Source organism: Bombina bombina, chromosome 6 (genome assembly GCF_027579735.1).
Source record: "Bombina bombina isolate aBomBom1 chromosome 6, aBomBom1.pri, whole genome shotgun sequence".
NCBI classification, from domain to species: Eukaryota; Metazoa; Chordata; class Amphibia; order Anura; family Bombinatoridae; genus Bombina; species Bombina bombina.
This window is the reverse complement of record NC_069504.1, coordinates 848,499,257-848,525,712: the sequence shown is the minus strand read 5'-3', so window position 1 is coordinate 848,525,712 and position 26,456 is coordinate 848,499,257. Positions and strand designations below refer to the sequence as shown.

General features: G+C 38.6%; 1 protein-coding gene across 1 annotated transcript in view; it reads left to right on the top strand.

Annotated features, from left to right (window-relative positions):
• The window catches only part of LOC128662307 (diacylglycerol O-acyltransferase 2), a 45,350-nt gene extending 19,130 nt beyond the window's left edge, over positions 1–26,220 (top strand). Inside the window, exons 6-7 of the mRNA XM_053716112.1 lie at positions 5,023–5,222; positions 26,066–26,220. Of these exons, the coding sequence (XP_053572087.1) occupies positions 5,023–5,222; positions 26,066–26,220 (355 nt within the window). The remainder of the gene's footprint in view (positions 1–5,022; positions 5,223–26,065) is intronic.
• The last annotated feature ends 236 nt before the right edge of the window (positions 26,221–26,456 follow it).

Here is a 26,456-nt window from a genome sequence, read left to right as displayed (position 1 = left end):
TAGTTTTATTCTTTATATAAAGTATCACTGAATGACGGGATAGAGATGGGCCGTACATAGAGCAGGGAATACAGGGAAAGGGGAATAAGGGCGCTGGGCTGAGGGGCCCCACAAATTTATCCTGCCCACGGACCCGAAAATGTTAACTTTGGTCCTGTTATGGAATCTGTATTTGTTTGGAAGGATATTTAACTAATTCAATAACATATTAGTGCTTGATGAAACAGAACCACATTAGGTATTAGATTATTAAGGGCCAGAGTACAAGTGGAACGCAATCATTTGCTTGGAAACAATAAGGATTTTATCACTGGTGTTTGCGCTAGTTGGGCTTACCGCTGGTATTACGAGTTTAAAGTAAAAGCGATCACTTGAGTGCAATCGTGATTTATGCTAGAAAGATTACTACAACTTCAGAGTTCTGGTTAACTGTTTTGCAAAACAAAAAAGTTGCACAAAACATCAAAAATACATTACAAAGTATAGTTACACTCATGACACTTTCTAATAAAAATAATTTTAAACAAATATTGCACACAAAAGTTATAATAAGGGCTCAAAGATATGAGGTCTCAGGTGGAAAAAAAAAAGGATGCAAAGGGATTTAACATAATTTGAGATACATACATATACATGTCTAAAGCTGTATATGTATGTGTACATATACAGTATATCTATATATGTATACATATGTATTTCTCTATTTATATGTATATACATGTATTTACAAACATATATACACATATAAGCACATAAATACATATGTATACATATATAGACATATAAAGAAGTTATTGAGCCCTTTGCAGTTAAAGGGTCATGAAACCCAAAATTTTTATTTCATGATTCAGATAGAGAATACAATTTTAAACAACTTTTCAATTTACTTCTATCATTTAATTTGCTTCCGTCTCTTGTTATCATTTGCTGAAAGGTTTATCTAGACAAGCACAGAAGCAGCAGAGAACCTAGGTTCTAGCTCTTGATTGGTGGCTGCATATATATATATATATATATATATATATATATATATATATATATATTGATTGTGATTGGCTCACCATTGTGTTCAGTTAGAAACCATGGCATCTATTTATCAAGCCATCAACCGCAAATACGCTGGAATTCTGCAGCGTATTTGTGGCGAGCCTGATTCCCCTTAGTTATCAAACCCTACAGACCGGCAAAAGTAGAATTTTGTGACGTAACATACGATCCACCGGACTCAGTCCGACACAGATCGATGCTTACGTCATTACAGATGTTCCGAATGCAAATTCGGCACAATCTGACTACTTTTGCTAGTTATCAATTTTCTACCAGGTACGCTCGGCACTATTCTGGCCCAGCATACCTGGTTTTCAATCCACCGCCCTGGAGGCGGCGAATGCCATAGTAATCAATGGGAGTCTGAAAGCAGTGAAAGCTTATGTTCGCTGCTGCCCGATATCCCATTGATTCCTATGGGAACGTTTACACCTAACACCCTAACATGTACCCCGAGTCTAAACACCGCTAATCTGCCACCCCCTACACTGCCGCCACCTACATTATATTTATTAACCCCTAATCTGCACCCCCTACACCGCCGCCACCTATATTTTATATATATATATATATATATATATATATATATATATATATATATATATATATATATTGATTGTGATTGGCTCACCATTGTGTTCAGTTAGAAACCATGGCATCTATTTATCAAGCCATCAACCGCAAAAACGCTGGAATTCCGCAGTGTATTTGTGGCGAGCCTGATTCCCCTTAGTTATCAAACCCTACAGACCGGCAAAAGTAGAATTTTGTGACGTAACATACGATCCGCCGGACTCAGTCCGACACAGATCGATGCTTACGTCATTACAGATGTTCTGAATGCAAATTCGGCACAATCTGACTACTTTTGCGAGTTATCAATTTTCTACCAGGTACGCTCGGCACTATTTCGGCCCAGCGTACCTGGTTTTCAATCCGCCGCCCTGGAGGTGGCGGATGCCATAGGAATCAATGGGAGTCTGAAAGCAGTGAAAGCTTATGTTCGTTGCTGACCGATATCCCATTGATTCCTATGGGAACGTTTACACCTAACACCCTAACATGTACCCCGAGTCTAAACACCCCTAATCTGCCACCCCCTACACTGCCGCCACCTACATTATATTTATTAACCCCTAATCTGCGCCCCCTACACCGCCGCCACCTACATTATACTTATTAGCCCCTAATCTGCCCCCCCACACCGCTGCCACCTACATTATACTTATTAACCCCTAATCTGCAGCCCCGCCAGCGCCGCCACCTACATAAAGTTATTAACCCCTAATCTGCCCCCCTACACTGCCGCCACCTACATTATACTTATTAACCCCTAATCTGCCCCCCCTACGCCGCCGCCACCTACATTATATTTATTAACCCCTAATCTGCCACCCCTTACACCGCCGCCACTATATTAAATTTATTAACCCCTAAACCCTACACTAAATTACAAATAGCCCTTAAAAGGGCCTTTTGCGGGGCATTGCCCCAAAGTAAACAGCTCTTTTACCTGTAAAAAAAAACAACCGGGCCGAAATCCTCAACAAAGCCGGCAGAAGTGGTCTTCCAGACGGGCAGAAGTGGTCCTCCAGGCGGGCAGAAGTCTTCATCCAGACGGCATCTTCTATCTTCATCCATCCGGCGCAGAGCGGCTCCATCTTCAAGACATCCGACGTGGAGCATCCTCTTCATCCGACATCTTCTTCAACAATGACGGTTCCTTTAAGTGACGTCATCCAAGATGGCATCCCTTCAGTTCCAATTGGCTGATAGAATTCTATCAGCCAATCGGAATTGCATCAGCCAATAGGATTTTTCGTACCTTAATTAAGATTGGCTGATAGGATTCTATCAGCCAATCTGAATTGAAGGGACGCCATCTTGGATGACGTCACTTAAAGGAACCGTCATTGTTGAAGAAGACGTCGGATGAAGAGGATGCTCCACATCGGATGTCTTGAAGATGGAGTCGCTCTGGCCGGATGGATGAAGATAGAAGATGCCGTCTGGATGAAGACTTTTGCCCGTCTGGAGGACCACTTCTGCCCGTCTGGAGGACCACTTCTGCCGGCTTCGTTGAGGACTTCGGCCCGGTTGGGTGAAGACTTCTCACAGTAGGGGGATCTTCAAGAGGTTAGTGTTAGGATTTTTTAAGGGGGGATTGGGTGGGTTTTAGAGTAGGGTTGGTTGTGTGGGTGGTGGGTTTTAATGTTGGGGGGTTGTAAATTTTTTTTACAGGTAAAAGAGCTGATTACTTTGGGGCAATGCCCCGCAAAAGGCCCTTTTAAGGGCTATTTGTAATTTAGTGTAGGGTAGGGCTTTTTTATTTTGGGGGGGCTTTTTTATTTTGTTATGGGGATTAGATTAGGTGTAATTAGTTTAAAAATCTTGTAATTTGTTTATTATTTTCTATAATTTAGTGTTTTGTTTTTTTTGTACTTTAGATAATTTTATTTAATTGTATTTAATTGTATTTAGTTTAGGCAATTAATTTAATTATAGTGTAGTATTAGGTGTAATTGTAACTTAGGTTAGGTTTTATTTTACAGGTATATTTGTATTTATTTTAACTAGGAAGTTATTAAATAGTTAATAACTATTTAATAACTAATGTACCTATTTAAAATAAATACAAACTTGCCTGTAAAATAAAAATAAACCCTAAGATAGCTACAATGCAACTATTAGTTATATTGTAGCTAGCTTAGGGTTTATTTTATAGGTAAGTATTTAGTTTTAAATAGGAATAATTTATTTAATGATAGGAATATTTATTTAGATTTATTTAAATTAAATTTAAGTAAGGGGGTGTTAGGGTTGGGGTTAGACTTAGGTTTAGGGGTTAATAAATTTAATATAGTGGTGGCGATTTTGGGGGCTGCAGATTAGGGGTTAATAAATGTAGTTAGGTGGGGGCGGTGTGGCGGGGCAGATTAAGGGTTAATAAATATAATGTAGGTGGTGGCGGTGTAGGGGATGGCAGATTAGGGGTTAATAAGTATAATGTAGGTGGCGGCGGTGTAGGGGGTGGCAGATTAGGGGTTAATAAGTATAATGTAGGTGGAGGCGGTGTAGGGGGCTGCAGATTAGGGGTTAATAAGTATAATGTAGGGGGCGGCAGATTAGGGGTTAATAAGTATAATGTAGGTAGCGGCGGTGTAGGGGGCGGCAGAATAGGGGTTAATAAGTATAATGTAGGTGGAGGCGGTGTAGGGGGCGGCAGATTAGGGGTTAATAAGTATAATGTAGGTGGCGGTGGGCTCCAGGAGCGGCGGTTTAGGGGTTAAACACTTTATTTAGTTGCGGCGGTGTCCGTGAGCGGCGGTTTAGCGGTTAATACATTTATTAGAGTTGCGGTGGGCTCCGGGAGCGTAGGTATAGGGGTTAAAACAGTATAGTATAGTGTGGGTGTTTAGTGACAGGGTACCAATAAAGCTGTGAAAAAGCCGTAGAGCAGCGAGATCGATGACTGTTAGTTAGCAACAGTCTGTTGCTCATCGCACTGTACTTGGTGCGTGGCTTTTTGACAGCTTTTTTGGTAATTTTGGAGAATGTATTCAGATCCACTGCAGCGATGTTAGGTGATCTTAGGTGAGCGTATTGGTGCCATCAAATGCAAGTAAGTTGACGGCTTGATAAATAGATGCCCATTAGTGCATTGCTGCTCCTTTTACAAATGATACCAAGAGAATGAAACAAATTAGATAATAGAAGTAAATTAGAAAATTGTTTCAAATTGTATTCTCTATCTGAATCATTAAAAAAAATGTGGGTTTCAAGTCCCTTTAAGTAGATGAAAACATGTAAAAGCATATTTATGCAACATTCTATTTTAATAAAGTGTTATACTGTGTATTTTCTGTAAATATGTCACATTCCAATGTTCTTCCCATCAGTGTTTTTTTTTTTTTTTTTTTAAATAATGAAACAATTATTATGAGTTCACTATTTTATATTTAATTTCCTCTACAGGGCAGACTTGGTTCCAGTTTATGCCTTTGGAGAAAATGACATATTTGATCAGGTTCGTTTGCCCCCAGACTCCTGGGGCTGGAAACTGCAACTGCTATTTCAGAAGCACGTGGGATTTGCTCCCTGCCTATTCAAAGGAAGAGGGGTGTTCAGTGATAGCTGGGGCATTAACCCTTTTTCCAAGCCCCTCACTAGTGTGGGTAAGTAGTCAGTGGCATTCACAGAATTTTCTTCTTCTGGGGAACATCTAGGAGGTGCACCAGTGATTTGTGGGGGTGGGCTTGTTAGGAGTTTGAGGACACAGCTGTGTCATGGGCGAGATTGGGCTTTCCTCGGGTGGGACTGGTTGTGCCATGGTCAGGGTTAGCTGGAAATGCCACAGTGCCTGGGCGAAGTGGTGGTGGGAAGCCACTGTGGGGGCCACTGTAAGTAGTAACAAGAGAAAGTATATAAGGTTGATGTTCTGCAGGTCATAATAGGGTGAATATGAAGTATGCGTGTGTGAGCATGCATATAACAGTGGTCTACACAATACTCTCTGTGATAGTGAGTATTAGCCAATTATACTAAGTAGTGCAATGTTATCATAGTAACGTTTACATTTACTTTATATTTTATTTAACCTCAATTCCCCCCAAATGCCCCTCAGTTCAAACTTGTTTTTAAAATCAGTACAGCCAACCACAAACGATACTGCCTGTTCCATCGGATAGCGTGCTCCCGTGCCTCTGCATCAGCAGCTGTTAAATGACAGATGGTTCTGAGCTAGTGGTGCTGGGTGATTTTGGACAGTTGAGCTTTTGATTCTCTGATCCACTTGCAGAAACAATAAAGTACTCATTTAAATGATAATTTGATTCACTTCAGACTCTCTATTTTGCATTTTATGTAAGGCAGTGTAGTTGGGAATACACATTTAAATAAATGCTTTATAAATATATTATTCGCTGTATAAATTTCAAAAGCCATAATGGAAACTCACAAAGGTCTTCTCTGGTACAGTGGAACTTGTGGCAACAGCTGGCTTACCAAATAAGCTTTATTAATCTATTCCATGGAGTAAAAGGGTCTGTGAATTAGCCAGATTCATACCAGTAAGCAGGGACATATTTACATTACCTGCACCCTTAGGCACAAGTTTATTAGATGTACTGTATCCTGACTTTTCAACCCACTTACACCAAGTGCATTTACTTGTCTACTCAAAGCTGTGAGTTCATAAATATATATTGGCCTAAGAAGAACCTAAAGATTCAAAAGACCACTTTAATATTTAACAAACAAACCAGCCAACACAGTATACAAAACAAAGAATGGAAGAAAACAGAAATAATAGTTTCACTGGGCTATCCAGGCAACCGTCATAGGCAGCTGCATGTATCACCAATTGATCAATTCTGCCCTATCAGTAAATCTATAGAGTGTGTAAGGTTAGATGTTCTGCACATGGGTATGTACCTGGTGAGATGATCTGCAGGTGAACAGCAATGAGCACATTACGTGAATTCACCTGTAGCTGTTTAATAGTGCATATTTCTAGTGCAATGCTCTGCTGGAATATAGGACTGAGTGTATCATTGTTCTGCAAATGTATAACAGTGAGTGTATCAAGGTGAAAGGATAATAACTTGTAGCACTGAGTGTATCAAGCAGAGATGCTCTTCGGTATAAAGTTGCTGCAGTCACAGACTTAGCACTTGGAATTCTAGGTCACTGTAACATTAGACTAGGCAACTGTATCATCAGGTTACAGACAGAAAGAAAAGCTATCTATACAGAGACTCAGTGACACAGAAAGACAGAAGGTATTAATGGTACAGGATCAGGGGGTTTGGAAAGTGAGTCGGGGGCTGTGGTGAGACGATAGGTTATATTCAGAGAAGAATTTAGAGTATTGAGACTGAGGGGAAAATGTGACAATAAATAACAAATATGTCTAATAAAGCAGCCAGATCAAACTACTTATTCCAGATAGATAGATGATAGACAGACAGACATATAGATGGATAGATAGATAGATAGATAATAGATAGACAGAAAGACATATATATATATATATATATATATATATATATATATAAATATATACACAGTATATACAGTATATAGATAGATAGATAGACAGATAGATGATAGATAGATAGATAGATAGACAGACATATATATAGACAGATAGATAATAGATAGACAGAAAGACATATATATACACAGTATATACAGTAGATAGATAGATAGATAGATAGATAGACAGACAGATATATAGACATATAGAAAATAGATATTTACAAAATGATTCAACAAGCCATACAGTCTAACATATTTTCTTTAGGCTATTACAGAGAGCAGTGCTGGTATCATGGTGTTCACTCACACAAAAGCCAGATCCAGCCTCATGGACCTATTAAACTAAAATGGTCCCATTAAGGACAAAACATATTTGTGTGTGTGTGTTCTCTGGCACATTCCTATGTCAGAAACATTAATACATAAACATATGGGGTGCATGTCTAACATAGATCCTTTATTGACTGGCATATATTTAGGATTTAGGTAATGCCCAGAATCACCTTTTGAAACCAGGATATTCATAGGGAAGAAATAGCTACAGGCAGTTCAAGGGGGATACAAAACCCTAGAGGTCAGATAGGACTTTTACTATCAACTTTGCTTCATATCTTTGGTATCCGTCTTTGAAGAAGCAGAAATGCGCTACTGGGAGCTAGCTGAAAACGCCAGGTAAGCCAATGACAAAGCATTTATATTCAGCTACCAATCAGTGGCTAGTTCCCAGTAGTGCATTGCTAGGTATGCTTTTCAACAAATGATACCAAGAGAATTAAGCAAATCATATAATAGAAGTAAATTGAAATGTTTAAAATTGCGTTTCTAATTCATTAAATTTTAATTGTTTACATTGTTTCATTCAGCTTTGAAATGATTAGAAACATAAAATGTCTACTTCATCTTGCAAACTTGAGAACATCATTAAAGGGATATTAAACCCAAATTATGATTATTATTATTTTTATTTTTTTTATTGAGGTTATAAGAATAGTACAACCAATATGAAATACCAGAAAAAATATATATATCATACGATATGACAAACAGTTATATGCAAGATAAAGCAACAGTATTACAGTGGATCTATATAAGTAATCATCTTGAACCTCATTTTTATATTTTACATAGAGTTCTGTAATGGGTTCCTCAATTGATAAGGAAGGTTACTCTTGAACCTTACATAGTTTTGGAACATTTGAGGAGGAACATGACATTGGAAGTGGCCACTTTTGGGCCTAGTGTGGGGATAGAAAGAAGGTGAAAGTCAGCAGGCAAGAGATGCTTTTAGAGAATAAGAAGAAGAGGAAAAGAGAAAGGAAGAGAGCGGGGGGGAGGTGATTAGGTTCCTGTTGTGGATGTGTGCTATCTGAGGGTAAAAACATAAAGGAGATGTAATGAGTTGATGGGACACAGTTAGGTGGGATGATTAAAGAGGAGGGTAATATGAACTAGAGGTTCGACATTATTAACAGTTAACTGAGTAAGGTGAATTCTTACAGATTAGGTTCAGCGGGCCAAAATTGTGTAATGTCTAAAACTGGGACTGGAGCATGTACATACAGAAAGACTAAGATGTTAGGGTGTGGTTATGTACACAATTACCTAACAAAACAAGATGTATAAACTACAGTACAGAGAAACGTTTAAATAGATTATTAAACTTAAGCTAGCTGGTTATATGAGTATCTCTCATCTGGTGGTAATAAGAACATATACAGGGTATATGAGGCTACCGTATTCATGAAGAGTTCATATATGTCTTTTGCGCTATCTGTAGTTAGCCCATTCTAGTTTTTAATCATAGTATGAGATAAGTATGTTTCCCTTGGCAAAGAGCAATTTAATTGACAAACACCCACATCTTATGATAATATTGGTGTAATAGCCACGTCTGTTGTGATAGCCATTAAGATATGGGGTGATATACCTGTTGCCCATGTAGTTTCCAAACACAATTGCGTAACCCACTTATCTATAGCGATACCTGTATAATACCCATGATCAGAATTAGAATGTATTACATGCAGGAAGACCATGGTAGTGGTATATTGTTATATGAGTATCCCTCAACTGGGGACAATGAGAACAGGCTTCGGGCATGCAATACCCAACGCACTGTGTGTCAGGATATCATAGCGGTAGTATGATTGTGGAGTGAGGTTAACACACATATCAACATGTACAGCTCCATATATAAGGTTAAGCACAATGCACCTTTAACTGAGAAAATGTTCGAACCTCTAATGGCATACTTGGGAGAGAGTAAGCCCCAGAGGGAGAGGATAAACCTATAGAACATGAGCCAGTAGACTGATCTATAACTAAAGCAGAATATGTAAGGACAGAGCACAATTCTAGGGGGGTATATGTAGACAGGGAGCATCAAGTAAGATTGCAAACATGCAGTTGTCATACTATTGGTTCCTTATGTTAACAATGGATATATAATCTGTAAGAAGAGTGGGCAGTTAGGAACATACCTATATAAACCATGACTATATGGTGGAATCATCTCTGACTGACAAGAGATATAGTGGAGCTCTCTTTACTCTTATTACACGTATCCTATCCTAGTACACTAGTTAGACAATAAACTCTATCAATTATAGCTCCAATGGTCAGCATATTAGTGGCAGATATACATTCCCTTAGCATATATTCCTTAGTCTCGGCAAGTGCACATTTAACAGGTATAATAAACATATATGCGGTAAGACTTAGCTGTGCAGAAGCATATACTGAATATGAACCGCACCTACTTATAAGAGAGATTTGTGCGATTGTAAAATAGCAAGGATAGAGATGTCCACTTGAGTGAGCGTAAACCTTAATTAACTAAAATTAAACATAGTTCCCTTATGGATAAAGTGTCTCAAACATATAAACAACTGGTAAGAGAAGTGGGTTTATATCAGTACTATGTCTGTAGCCCTGAAGTGATTACCAGCATATATAGAAAGGGGAAAGTTCTATACCCTCTCAACCAAAAAGGGGTGACAAAAAGTATTAAACACACTGTAAACGAAGAAAAACGGCAAACATGGTGTAGTATACTTATGAAAAGTTCAGGAGGGCTCTGCAGGGCGTCAAGGGTATATGCACAGGCTGTGCTATCAAGCCGTGTGGTTTTCATGTACAATATGGCCTATGCTATATGAAAGGATAAGTCTCTACCGTAGCTGACAGTCGGTGATCAGCCCAAGAGTGGCTATCTCTGACTTAACCGACACCTGTCTTGTAGTTCAGCAGGGGGCTTGGGTGTGCTTTTAGGATGATGCTCCAAATGTCCCATAATCCAGCTGATAGCAGAGCGTACTGGGGATCGATCTTTTCATCTTTAAGCCAGGATTTGTAGAAGTAGGAATCCCGTGAATCCAGCGTAAGGGCGCGAGCAGTGAGGAGACAAACCGCGTAGATGGTGCTTGTTTGCTGTAGCTTGGGCGTACATGCGCCCACACTCAAAGACTGAAGTCTCCAAATAGCCGGTAGCGGACAGGTCTCAGACGCATCGCTCCGCATATATATGGGAGAGTGGATCACAGCCTCTCCCCACTGTGCTCGCGCCATCGTACAAACAGGGTCTTCTGAATCTTCCTGCGGGAGAGCCTCCTGTTGCACAGGCCAATCCACACCAGTCATAGGTAGTGCTGCGGGTTCAGGAGGTGGTGCAGAAGAAAGTAGGGCGCCATCTTGGAGACTGTAAGTGCCGCGAGTCTCGGTGAAACAACGTGAAAGCTGGATGTAGTGGTAATCCAGCTTGTCACCCAAGCCCTTTAGAGCTAGAAGTAGTGCAGCCTCCATTTCCCCTCAACAGTCGCTTGTGGCAATTAATAGTGACAAAAAGCGGTATAGTGCTTTTGTGTGTACCGCGCTGCTTGTATTCTGAGGGTCTAGGTGTTTCAGCTCTTAGTTACGGGGGGTACAGGCCTTAAGTGGAGGTGTTGGTTTCGGGTATGCATGCAGCCATTCTTGTTCATTCTGGTTTCTCTAAATGTGTTAATATGGCTTAATTATCACCAAAGGAGGGTTTTAATGTCATCTTATTCAGTAGTCCTGTTGCTTTTCTTCAGTTTCTATCACAGAGCTCCCATGTAATGCTGCCATGTTCGTTGACGGTTAGCTCCGCCCCCCCATGATTATTATTTTAAAGATTCAGATAGAGCATGCAATTTTAAGCAACTTTCTAATTTACTTCTATTATCATTTTTTTTGTTCTCTTTCTATCTTTATTTGAAAAAGCAGGAATGTAAGCGTAGAAGCCGGACCATTTTTTGGTTCAGCACCCTGGGTAGTGCTACTGCTTACTGATTGGTGGCTACATTTAGCTGTCAGCATTTAACATTGCACAAACAGTTCTGGTGAACTGCTTGTGCAATGCTGCCCCCTGCAGATTCACGGCCAATTGACCGCTAGCAGTGGGTGTCAATCAACCCGATCATATGCGATCGGGCTGATTGCTGTCCGCCACCTCAGAGGTGGTGGACGAGTTAAGGAGCAGCAGTCTTAAGACCGCGGCTTCTTAACTGCTGTTTCCAACCCCTAAGAGTAAATTAGTAAATTGCTTAAAATTAGTCTATCTGAATCATGAAAGAAAACATTTGGGTTTCATATCCCTTTAACCCCTTAATAACCGACAACGTGCAGGTTACGTCCTCTAAAGAAATACAGTTAACGACCGAGGACGTACCCTGTACGCCGTCGGTCTGGGAAAGCAGTGGAAGTGATCCTGATCGCTTCCAGGCACTTTCCGGTTATTGCAGTGATGTCTCTATATCGAGGCATCCTGCAATAACCCCCCTTGGCCATCCAATGCAGAGAGAGTCACTCTGTGGCCCTCTCTGCCCCGGACATCGATGGCCGGTATCATTGGTGGGTGGGAGCCGACGTGGGAGGTGGGTGGGCGGCCATTGATGGGCCCTATGATGTTGAGCGGATCATGGGCGGGGGTAGCTATGTGCATGGGAGGGCAGGCACGTGCACGTGGAGGGAGCGGGTGTGGGGGGGAGGCAAGCTGTATTTTTTTTTATAAACAATCAGGCAGGGGTTGGTCTGTGGGGGGGGGGGGGGAAGCTACACTACAGAAAAAATAAATGAAAAAAAAAACATTTTTTTGCCAGTACCCAAGATGGCTCCCAATAAGGGGATCAGGGAGTTGGGGGCTAAGGGGGATCCTACACAGCAGCATATGTAAATATGCTAAAAAATAAAAAAAATCCAAGTTACCTTTTATTTTAGTACTGGCAGACTTTCTGCCAGCACTTAAGATGGCGCAGACAATTGTGGGGTGTGGGAGGGAAGGGAGCTGTTTAGGAGGAATCAGGGGGTGTGATGTGTCAGGTGGGAGGATGATCTCTACACTAAAGCTAAAATTAACCCTGCAAGCTCCCTACAAGCTCCCTAATTAACCCCTTCACTGCTAGACATAATACACGTGTGATGCACAGTTTCATTTAGCGGCCTTCTAATTACCAAAAAGTAATGCCAAAGCCATATAAGTCTGCTATTTCTGAACAAAGGGGATCCCAGAGAAGCCTTTACAACCATTGGTGCCATAATTGCACAAGCTGTTTGTAAATAATTCCAATGAGAAACCTAAAATTTGTGAAAAGTTTGTGAAAAAGTGAACAATTTTTTTATTTGATATTTGGCAGTGAAATGGTGGCATGAAATATACCAAAATGGGCCTAAATCAATACTTTGGGTTGTCTACTACACTACACTAAAGCTAAAATTAACCCTACAAACTCCCTACAAGCTCCCTAATTAACCCCTTCACTGCTGGGCATAATGCACGTGTGGTGCACAGCGGTATTTAGCGGCCTTCTAATTACTAAAAAGCAATGCCAAAGCCATATATGTCTGCTATTTCTGAACAAAGGGGATCCCAGAGAAGCATTTACAACCATTTGTGCCATAATTGCACGAGCTGTTTGTAAATAATTTCAGTGAGAAACCTAAAATTGTGAAAAATGTAAAGTTTTTTTTAATTTGATCGCATTTGGCGGTGAAATGGTGGCATGACATATACCAAAATGGGCCTAGATCAATACTTGGGGTGGTCTACTACACTACACTAAAGCTAAAACGAACCCTACAAACTCCCTACAAGCTCCCTAATTAACCCCTTCACTGCTGGGCATAATGCACGTGTGGTGCGCAGTGGTATTTAGCGGCCTTCTAATTGCCAAAACGCAACGCCAAAGCCATATATGTCTGCTATTTCTGAACAAAGGGGATTCCAGAGAAGCATTTGCAACCATTTATGCCATAATTGCACAAGTTGTTTGTAAATAATTTCAGTGAGAAACCTAAAGTTTGTGAACAAAATTGTGAAAAAATTAACAATTTTTTTTATTTGATCGCATTTGGCAGTGAAAGGGTGGCATGAAATATACCAAAATGGGCCTAGATCAATAATTTGGGATGTCTTCTAAAAAAAATATATACATGTCAAGGGATATTCAGGGATTCCTGAAAGATATCAGTGTTCCAATGTAACTAGTGCTAATTTTGAAAAAAAGTGGTTTGGAAATAGCAAAGTGCTACTTGTATTTATTGGCATCTAACTTGTAAAAAAACCAAAGAACATGTAAACATTGAGTATTTCTAAACTCAGGACAAAATTTAGAAATGATTTAGAATGGATGTTTTTTGGTGATTGTAGATGTGTAACAGATTTTGGGGGTCAAAGTTAGAAAAAGTGTTTTTTTTTCCATTTTTTCCTCATATTTTATATATTTTCTTATAGTAAATTATAAGATATGATGAAAATAATGGTATCTTTTGAAAGTCCATTTAATGGCGAGAAAAACGATATATAATATGTGTGTGTACAGTAAATGAGTAAGAGGAAAATTACAGCTAAACACAAACACCGCAAAAATGTAGAAATAGCCTTGGTCCCAAACGGACAGAAAATGGAGAAGTGCTGTGGTCATTAAAGGACCAGTCAACACATTAGATTTGCATAATCAACACATGCACGATAACAAAACAATGCAATAGCACTTAGTCTGAACTTCAAATGAGTAGTAGATTTTTTTATAACAAATTTCAAAGTTATGTATATTTCCACTTGTACCATGTGATAGCAATCAGCCAATCACAAATGCATATACGTATAGTCTGTGAATTCTTGCACATGCTCAGTAGGATCTGGTGACTCAAAAATTGTAAATATAAAAGACTGTGCACATTTTTTTTAATGGAAGTAAATTGGAAAGTTGTTTAAAATTACATGCTGTATCTGAATCATGAAAATTTTATTTAACCTGAGTGTCCCTTTAAGGAGTTAAACTTAAAGGAACATTATAGTGCAAAATGGCATGCAGTAATACAAGCATGCAGTTTTTGAACTACCTACCATGCAAGTTTTTTTGTTTAACACCTACAAAGGAGATAAAAACACATAGTTAAAAATACCATTCTGGAGCTGCAGAGGAACATAAACATAATGTAAAAAGTTCCCAGTATGATGCATAAGTAAAACCTTATTGTAAAATACAAGTTGGTGTTTATTTAGCACACTTAGGGTTGTCTGGATTATTTTTTGTATCTCACACCTCATGGTCAGTATATCACATATTTTTAAGAGAGACACCAGTCATAGAAAAATGGTTCTTATTAACAAGGGTATCAAAGGCAAAATGAAAGAGAAAATAAAAACAATAAAATTCCTAGACGTCCAAAGGTTGGAACAAGTTGTAATAAAGTAAAAGCTCATATACACACTTGTCTGTGCAGACACCTCATAACATTTGTGTGGCAACGAACAGGAAGAATTTGCTTTGAAATAAAAAAAAAGAAATAATATCCAGTACTCACCTCTTACTTGATTAGCAATCCTCAAGAGCCCTATTCTTCTTTATCCTTTGCTAAAAAGCAAACATAGGCATGCTCAAGAGCAGCAGTGATCTACTGGAAGCTAGCTGGTGATTGGTGGCTGATCATAGATGTCTTTTGCCAATGGCTCACCAGATGCACTTACCATCCATTGCAGGAGTTAAACACATAGGGCCAAATTACGAGTGGTACGCTAAATATTTTGTGTGATTGATATTGTTATTTTCTAGGCTATTTGTGCGTGTCGGAAGGAAAATTGAAAGTTAAAATTGTAAGTAAATGCGAACGTGTGAGCGCAATCGTGTTTTATATGTAGATTACCGCGACCTCAGAGCTCTGATTAACTGTTACACAAATCAAAAATGTGCCACAAAACGCATCAAAAATACATTGAAAAGTACAGTTACACTCATAATAACACTATCTGGTAAAATTATTAAAAAAACAATATTGCACAACAAAGTTATACAGGCTCAAAGTATCAGGTCTCAGGTGTTAGAAAAAAAAAAGGCAGTCAAAGGGCTTTAACATAGAGATACATACATATACATTTCTAAAGATGTCTATGTATGTACTGTATATATATATATATATATATATATATATATATATATATATATATGCAAAACAGAAAGAGAAGCATTCTGCCAGGAATCAGCATTGAACATCAACATTCCCTAAGATCCAACATAAGATCCAACAACGATCTACTCCTTGCCTCTTCTACCATCACCTCCTCTCATGCTAGACTACAGGACTTCTCTTGTGCGGCACCAACCCTCTGGAACGCACTTCCTCGAGCTGTCAGACTTTCCCCCAACCTCTCCTCCTTTAAACGCTCCCTAAAGACCTTCTTGTTCAGGGAAGCCTATCACCAAATCGGTAACTAATGAATTCCACTTGCCTAATAGTTGCCCTCATCTAACTTCACACTAACATCATTCCCACCTTTGCAGTCCCCGCCTCCTGTTTCTCACCCTCCTACCCATTTAGATTGTAAGTTCCCACGGGAACAGGGCTCCCAATTCCTCCTGTATTTGTTTGTTAAAATTTGTTTGGTGTCTCATATTGTACTGTACTTTTATCTTTGTTACCTATGAACAGCGCTGCGGAATCTGTTGGCACTTTATAAATAAAGAATAATAATAATAGCTTCTTTCTGCCCAATTGTGCTTTTCACAGAGGAAAACTTTCCTGTAGTATATCAGTCTGATCCTGCCAACATGGTCAGTCCAGCCCCGAAATACCAGGCAATTCTCCTCTGAACAAGGAACATGACAACCCCAGACAATCGTTTTAGCCTCCTTTGGGCCTCGTCAGTGAGGTGCAGCCATATCCCTCTAAGCACATTGGGCAAGGAGTCCACGTCTGGTTTCCCCATCACCCTTAGGGAGACTATCCCCAGGGTCATATTTACATATGCAAAACAGAAAGATAAGCATTCTGCCAGGAACAAACATCAGCATCAATAGCTTGTTCTATGGCCCGGTTGCCACCTGGCAGTAACTTCTTTCTGCCCAATTGTGCTTTATGTATATATATATATATACAGGGAGTGCAGAATTATTAGGCAAATGAGTATTTTGACCACATCATCCTCTTTATGCATGTTGTCTTACTCCAAGCTGTATAGGCTCGAAAGCCTACTACCAATTAAGCATATTAGGTGATGTGCATCTCCGTAATGAGAAGGGGTGTGGTCTAATGACATCAACACCCTATATCAGGTGTGCATAATTATTAGGCAACTTCCTTTCCTTTGGCAAAATGGGTCAAAAGAAGGACTTGACAGGCTCAGAAAAGTCAAAAATAGTGAGATATCTTGCAGAGGGACGCAGCACTCTTAAAATTGCAAAGCTTCTGAAGCATGATCATCGAACAATCAAGCGTTTCATTCAAAATAGTCAACAGGGTCGCAAGAAGCGTGTGGAAAAACCAAGGCGCAAAATAACTGCCCATGAACTGAGAAAAGTCAAGCGTGCAGCTGCCAAGATGCCACTTGCCACCAGTTTGGCCATATTTCAGAGCTGCAACATCACTGGAGTGCCCAAAAGCACAAGGTGTGCAATACTCAGAGACATGGCCAAGGTAAGAAAGGCTGAAAGACGACCACCACTGAACAAGACACACAAGCTGAAACGTCAAGACTGGGCCAAGAAATATCTCAAGACTGATTTTTCTAAGGTTTTATGGACTGATGAAATGAGAGTGAGTCTAGATGGGTGGGCCCGTGGCTGGATTGGTAAAGGGCAGAGAGCTCCAGTCCGACTCAGACGCCAGCAAGGTGGAGGTGGAGTACTGGTTTGGGCTGGTATCATCAAAGATGAGCTTGTGGGGCCTTTTCGGGTTGAGGATGGAGTCAAGCTCAACTCCCAGTCCTACTGCCAGTTTCTGGAAGACACCTTCTTCAAGCAGTGGTACAGGAAGAAGTCTGCATCCTTCAAGAAAAACATGATTTTCATGCAGGACAATGCTCCATCACACACGTCCAAGTACTCCACAGCGTGGCTGGCAAGAAAGGGTATAAAAGAAGAAAATCTAATGACATGGCCTCCTTGTTCACCTGATCTGAACCCCATTGAGAACCTGTGGTCCATCATCAAATGTGAGATTTACAAGGAGGGAAAACAGTACACCTCTCTGAACAGTGTCTGGGAGGCTGTGGTTGCTGCTGCACGCAATGTTGATGGTGAACAGATCAAAACACTGACAGAATCCATGGATGGCAGGCTTTTGAGTGTCCTTGCAAAGAAAGGTGGCTATATTGGTCACTGATTTGTTTTTGTTTTGTTTTTGAATGTCAGAAATGTATATTTGTGAATGTTGAGATGTTATATTGGTTTCACTGGTAAAAATAAATAATTGAAATGGGTATATATTTGTTTTTTGTTAAGTTGCCTAATAATTATGCACAGTAATAGTCACCTGCACACACAGATATCCCCCTAAAATAGCTATAACTAAAAACAAACTAAAAACTACTTCCAAAACTATTCAGCTTTGATATTAATTAGTTTTTTAGGTTCATTGAGAACATGGTTGTTGTTCAATAATAAAATTAATCCTCAAAAATACAACTTGCCTAATAATTCTGCACTCCCTGTATATATATATATATATATATATATATATATATATATACTGTATATATATATATATATATATATATATATATATATATATATGTATATATATATGTTTATATGTGTGTACATATGTATTTACAGACATATATACAAATATAAACAAAGATATAAGTGCACTGGAGCTCTTTGCAGTCAACTAGATGAAAACATGTTAAAGCATATTTATGTAATATTCAATTTTAATAAAGTGTTATACTGTACTGTGTATTTACTAGAGATGTACAGCCAAAAAAATTGTAACAAATATTCTGGGAAATTTTTGGTATTCGTTTTATTTAAAACTAAACAAATATCAAATTGTAGTTAAACATTTCCATTAGTTTTCGTTAAACGAATGTAAATTTTTAAAAAGTACAGGTGAAAAAATTGACCTGTACATAAAATAGTTACCTATATGCGCCAAAGAGCGCGCTAACCCATCCCTCTTCACTCCAGAGCAGGGCCCAGGCTAACTGGAGGCTTAGCACTTTCTGCTACCGGGGCCTGCACTAAAGTTAGTTAAACCTCCAGTTAATGCAGCCGGGCTCTGGAGTGAAGAGGAGCGGGTTAGCATGCTCTCCATCACTTGTAGGTAAGTATTGTAGCATTTTTTTAAGAAAACAAAGGGACATTGCCAAATTCTGCAATATTAATTAGTTTTCATCAATTTTCCCTGTGCATTCTTTGGGCTATTCATTGTTTGTTTGTTTTTTTATTTTTATGAAACTGCTTTTATTCTGAAGCAAATGCACAAGTCTATTATTTACTATAAATATTTCACATTCCAATGTTCTGCACATAGCAGAATATATTCTATGTATTTGTAAATTGATATTCCTATATATACTGTATCTGTATAAATTTATACGTACATATAATTATATATATGTAAAGGTATAGATATGCCAAAAAAACATCAGATGTATATAGAAATAGGTATTTATGAATAAATAGAACATATTCCTCTATGTGAAGAACACTGGAATGTTAAATATTCATAATTTCATGTTTGGTTAGTGCACTTGAGAATATGCGATTGCGTTTGCTCGTGAATAGGGTGTTCGCTTTTTTCCCACTTTTCTTACTCCATTGACTTCTATGAAGAGATCCCGGTCATGATATTCTTACCGTCTTTTTGTGCGTCAGGTTAGCTCTTAAACTAAAACTATTTACTTTCAACTTTTATTATGCTCGCTACCCAATGCACGCAGAAAGCTTACTTCTAGCTCAATTAACTCATGAGTGGGAGCGATAAATAGTGCTCCACTCGTAATCTAGTGTATAGTGAGATGAAAGCAACAGTATAGTGAAAAAATGCTCACAAAATACTTCAGAACATGTTTGCACGTGTATGTCCCTTTAAGAAGATCCACAAGATAAATTCTAGGAGTTCCCTTTTATAGTACATATATTAAACAGAATTTCATTTGAATTTATTTCAAAGGGTTACAACTAATAAAATTTACACATTTAAACTTCAAACAGAATGATTTTCTATTAGCATAATAATAGGGTTTTGATGTTATTTCAAAACCTTGCAGATAAATATGTATATTGGTAGAAAACAACTAACAGTTATTTATAGTAGTTCAATGTCACTGCAGTGTACAAGAAAACAATGTTCCAATAGCTACGAGTAACAGGTAAAATCCAAAATGTCACTTGGAAATATGTAAATGCATAGTACTTTGTAAATATCGGTCCAGCAACAGAGCGATCTGTAAGGGGCGTAAACATTCCTCAACAGAGTTTGGGCAAATATTGGTGGGTTTTATTTAGTGCAGGTGATATTTGGACTGGACCTAGGGTAGCCACCTTTAGTTCAGGCCAAACCTGAAAACTTTTTCACCAACATACAATAAAAAAAATTTGCAGAGCATACACTGTGCATAATAATAAATATACATGATCTTGCACATAGACATCCACACTCTCTCACACAGGTACTCTATCTCACACACCCACTCTCTCTCACACAAACACACCTACACAAATATTCTCTCACACACACATTCAGACACTCACAGACCCATACACACACACACACACACACAAATATACTGACAAACACACAGAATTACAGACACTATCTCTCACAAACACACAGACACTCTCACACACACAGACACATACACTCACACAAAGGCTCTCTCACACACACAGACACACAAATATACTGACAAACACACAGACTTACAGACACTATCTCTCACAAACACACAGACACTCTCGCACAAGGACACATACATCACACAAAGGCTCTCTCACACACATAGACACACACACACACGCACACACACACACACACAGACACACAAAGAAACTCAGAGTTCCACACATACAAAGGACACAGACACCCACACACAGGCCTAAACCTAGACACACAGTTTGAATCCCGGACTGTCCGGGTTAATCGTTGACAGGTGGCATCCCTAGCTGGACCGTAACAGGGGACAGTAGTATTGTGTGTTATATGGGTCAGTCTGGGCTAGTTAAGGGCAGGGCATAATCTGAGCAGTCTCTGGTTTTGATCTCCTGACTTTGAACTTTGACAATTCTCCAATATGTGTTAAGGATCTGTACATGTTCAGCATGTTCTTGTTGTGTGTTGCACTGACATCCCCTCAAACCAATCAGGAAGTGGATCAATGTAAAGTCTGTTCTTTGACTTCTAAAATATCCCCAGCCCTTAAAGGGACAATAAACTATTTCTATCATTCACATGACGAATATTATGTTAAAAAATACATAAAAATGTGTTAAAGCTATTTTGATTTGGAAACTGTAAAATAATATAAAGCACAAATGTCTAAAATCATAAAGAGATCAGTGGCACTCTATGATAGTTGATTTTAAGGGACAGTCTAGTCCAAAATAAACTTGATTCAGATAGGGCATGTAATTTTAAAAAAAATTCCAATTTACTTTTATCACCAATTTTGCTTTGTTCTCTTGGTATTCTTAGTTGAAAGCTTAACCTAGGAGGTTCATATGCTAATTTCTTAGACCTTGAAGGCCACCTCTTTTCAGAATGCATTTTAACAGTTTTTCACCACTAGAGGGTGTTAGTTCATGTGTTTCATATAGATAACACTTTGCTCATGCACGTGAAGTTATCTGGGAGCAGGAACTGATTGGCTAGACTGCAAGTCTGTCAAAAGAACTGAAATAAAGGGGCAATTTGCATTGGCTTAGATACAAGATAATCACAGAGGTTAAAAGTATATTAATATAACTGTGTTGGTTATGCAAAACTGGGGAATTGGTAATAAAGGGATTATCTATCTTTTAAAACAATACAAATTCTGGTGTAGACTGTCCCTTTAACAAATGGATTGTTTTTCATCATTCATGTAAGGTTGCAAAAGGTCACCTGAAAAAAAAAAAACATCCTAATTACGGATTGGGTAAGGCAGATAATGTTGTTTTTTCTTCTCACAGTTCAGAATCAGTTTTGTAGGTTCCTGTAGATATTACCAAGGACACAAACCAGCACAGCTTGCATTGCATCCCACACACAAACATAGAAACAACCTCCTCCTTCGCCTGGCTTGAAAAACGCTGTCCAGTTTACCCCTTCAGCTCATGCAACCTTACATTCTCCTGTAATTAAGTAGACACAAAGCTTAAAGTGATGGTAAAGCTTAGTGGTTTTGAAAAGCTAGCCTGTATCTAGGGGTGAATTAAATGGACCTTCATTCATGATTTTTAATTGAATATGCAATAAAATGCTCCTTTAATTTTTTGCTCTTTCTACTAAAATAACCCCCTCCGGCCACCCGCCGCAAAACTAATGTTTTTTCCCCCGAACTGATGATTCCAATTCTTCTCCAATAGCTGTGCTAGCCATATGGCACTCAATGATACAGGATAGCGTTTTTGCAATATATACTCATTATTTATTTTGCTGTCTTTTGCTGTAAAATACATCTGAAAATTGTTCTTGTTCCATTTTCTCACTGTGAGGCTTAGTTAATACTTTTAGGCAATTTATGTGAGCTTTTGTTTACCTCCTCCTAACCTTCTCTGCAGTCACTTACTCTTATAAGGTGCATTATCAGTTTTGCATCAACAATTAGGAAAGGAAAATCATTCTTTGCTATAGGAGTGGGCATACTAGATAGTTTAGCTGTGAATATTATTGTAAATACATGAATATATATTTGTATGTATCTATTAGATGGAGAATAGAAAGAAATATGTCTGTCTGTCAGTTTTAAAGGGACATTCAACTGCTGTATACAACTACAGTAGCATGGTTACTACTCATCGTGTTATTTTTCTCCCCTGTTCCAGCAGCCCTTTTCAAAATCATTTTCTTATTTTAACCCTTTGAAAGTGTTGATTATTAACATTCTGCATCATCACACTGGGCACTGCCATCTTGAAATTTAAGTATATTTGTATCTTGTGACAAAAGCAGTGCACATTCACAGCTCAGTGATATTGTTGTCTTCTTGGCAAATTCTATCAGGTACTTCATTTTATAGATCAGGAAAGAAAAGTTTTTCGGAGCACCAGTTGAAACGATTAAAATTTAACTTTTTATTAATATGCAAACATGAATAAAATGCATAATTAGACAATCTTTTAACAAGTGGATAAACAGCTGACGCGTTTACGCTTTTTACCGTATCCTTAGCCATGGAGGTTTCACAACACAGCACACAGTGAAGTGCAGGCCCAGGGGATTTCTAGGTTATGAGAAATCTGTACAGTATCTCTAACGACTATGAAACGGTTATGAACCTTGCATTTCCATATATGTAGCTCAGTATTATGACATGCATTTATTGCATATAAAGAGAAAAGTGTGATTGTTTACACCGAGCGCCCAACCCCCTGTAACTTTACTTCATTTTATAGCGCATAATACAGAGCAGGAGCTGTACATTTTTGAGATGGCTGCATTTCTCTATATTTTTCTTTTTACATTTGTTATGTAACTATTAAACTGTGTAAAAAGAAAAACTGCAAAAATGTAACTCTTCTGTTTTCTGTTGTGCACACTAAACCAAACTGCAAGGTACAATTGTCATAGAGCTGGTAACATCAGTGATCTGGGAAACCAGACTGCTTCTATACCAGAATGCATTGCAATAATACATGCACACCAAGATGGCGGCGTCCAGTCTTACAATATAGAGCTTTACCAACTTGATTCTGTTATGGGTTAAAATAAGAGAATGGCTTTAAAGCAAGTTGCAGGTACAAGAGGGAAAACAATAGCACAGAGAGTGGTAAAAATGCTACTGTATGTGTACCCAGCAGCTTAATGTCCCTTTAAATACCTATTAAAAAGCAGTTCGGCATATAGACTTTAGGGAGTACTGACAATTTGTAAGACTTATATCCTGACATGCGACACTGACTGCATACAGAGGCCCAAGTCTTATTTAAGAAGGAGGGGGGCTCCTTTCCCGGATCTGCTGGAGGAGGATTGTTGAGACAGGCAAGTTGGATTTAGTTTATTTGTTTATTTTCATTATTAAAAAGAATAGTTGGATTGGGGGGGGGTTTGATAAAATAAATATGACGAGTAAGGAGATGGGAGAGGATATAATGTTTGATGTCTTTTCCCCTTTGTTGCATCCTCCTTTCTCCTATAATATCTTCTGTTGTATATTCAGACACACTGAACTGCAGGTCTCTTGGGCTAATTAATGTAGCAACACTTCTTCAATCCGAAAGTTCATCGACTTTTGAGTATCCCCTCGACAGAAGAGCAACGATTGATGGACTGGAGATCTCTTAGAGAGATCAATGGGGGTGTTATAACTCTTTATATTGAACAGTACGATCTGTAAATTTTGTGTGTTCTGCAATAAAAATTATTTCAACTAAATACCTGTTAAAGGGCCATTAAACACTATGGGGCACATTTAACAATGTGCGAGCAGACATGATACGAAGTAGCGTATCATGTCCGCTGCACATCGCTGCCCATTGATAAATGCTGACAGCCGCTAGCAGGGGGTGCCAATCAACCCGATCGAATTTGATCTGGTTGATTTTTGTCCACCGCCTCAGAGCAGGCGTACAAGTTATGGAGCAGCAGTCTTTAGACCACTGCTTCATAACTTCTTCATAACTTCTGTTTTCGGCGAGCCTTCAAGGGGCCTCAAGCTCCATAGGGGGCTTGATAAATATGCCCCTTTGAGATGGTAATATAAAATGATAAATCATATATATATATATATATATATATATATATATATATAAAACTTTACAGTATACTTGAATTATTCTTTTTTCCCTGTAATTCCATTATGAAATTGTGAGCTTTTCAGTTCCTGTTAGAAATGGAAGGGCACTTTTATATTCCACAGCCATAGTGACCTATTTATAGCTGTCCATAATTGGCCACAGCAGAGAAGGTAGTCTGCGTTATAACATGACAGCTCCCATTGTTTTATAGAGACTAAGGGCTCGATTTATGAAATGTCAAGAGGACATGATTCGCTATAGCAGGCAGACACAAGCCTTTTACCACGCCCTGCTATAGCGAATCATGCCCGTACGGAGCTTGATAAATTGAACCCCTTAGCTTAATGCTGCAAATGTAACAAGTATATTGCAGGGTTTGAAAATGGTACAATACAAAAAAGTTGCTGTGAATGAAAGCGCTCACAAAAATCACCTGTCTCCAACTGTAAGAGCTGTTTCCTCACGGCTCCCATCACGGCACAATGGAGAGTGGGCGTAGTGTACAACGATGACAGCCAGTGCAGCTGCAAGCGTGTCTGCTTCACATGCTAAAAAGTACAAAGAAATCAAAATGCAGAGTGCACAGAGGCTCACAGATGTAGTCCACACAAGAGATAAAAGTCTCAAAATGTATTTAAAAAAAATTAACAACATAACGACATGGTCAGCACACATAAAAACAACAGGTTGTGCGGGCAAAGTCAAACGCAATTTGAAGTAATGGTACTCACATTCAGTGGGGCTAAATAGCTCTAAGATATATTATGCGCTCACACAGATAGACCCCAATGGTAGTAGGGGGTTCCACTTTATTAAAATATGTGATACATAAAAACACAATCACTAGAGGCTGAGGACAATTCAAAAGCCACACAACTATTCAACACACTTGTTTGATTATTAGCGCTATAGTACAATGCTTGTATATTATATGTTTAAGTCCACCTCTCCTCTCGAAATGTGATGACATATCTCCTGCAGTTTTATACTTCCATATAGCGTGCAGGGGGAGCTACGCTAATCCTGACCCTTCTCCTTTAGCTTAGGCTTTGATATCCGCTGCGATAAGCCTCCTATTAGCGGGGGGCCCAGGGCTCTCTGAAGAAGAGTCTGGATTAGCACGGTCCCCCAGAGTGCTATAGGTAAGTATGGAAGCTAATATATACTAACAAATGTTAGTATATATTTGTTTTAGGTTTGTGCATTCGATCGGATATTCATTATTACATATAATATATTTATATATAATAATGAATGATAATAATGAATAATGAATGATATATTTTGTTACGATTTTTACATTTGTATCAAAACAAATACACATGTCTAATTTTAGTTCAACATCATAGTATATAACTAAGTGAAGAACATGAGTTTTTCAAGTTTCCCCCATAGAAGTCTATTACTTGATGGATTAGTAATCCCACGTGATCTGACATCCAGATGTTAGCTCACCCTAGACTTTTGCTTGAGTGATAAAAAATCATTTTAACTTATAATATGAGTGCATAAATAAAAGCACTAATTAACTTTTGCAATATTAGCACACAGTATATAACAGCGTAAATTTTTTTGAGCTTTATTTATAATTTAGACCTATATGTTTTTAACACTGTTATATACTATTGAGCACTAGAGGGCAGCAGTGTTCTTGTAAATTCAGACAGCTAACACATATTGCTCAAGACATGTATATGCTCTCGAGCCTACCTAGGTAAGCACTTCGACAAACAATTAGAATTTCTCTACATATGTTATCTATGTTATCTATGTCTGCTATAAGTTTGTTCTATTTCTCTCTACAGTGGGACGACCTATCCGTGTACCTCATTGTCCTGTCCCCTCGGAAGAAGAAGTTTCTCACTATCACTCTCTCTATATCCAGGGGTTAAAACAACTATTTGAGGAGTATAAAGTCTCCTGTGGACTCTCAGAAAATGCCACTCTTCAAATTATCTAATGTCTGTCCTATAGCCCGGGAGTAACAATGGGTAGGGATCTGGCAGGATAGAAAATGCTGGTGTTGTACAGGGGAGGGATGAGGTGAAATATTCTGTTGTTGTAAATATTGCAAATTACCTCATATAAATATATTCTGGGAATAAAATATCCTTAGCAGATTATTGTGAGTACAGTTATCTATCTATCTATCTATCTATCTATCTATCTATCTATCTATCTATCTATCTATCATCT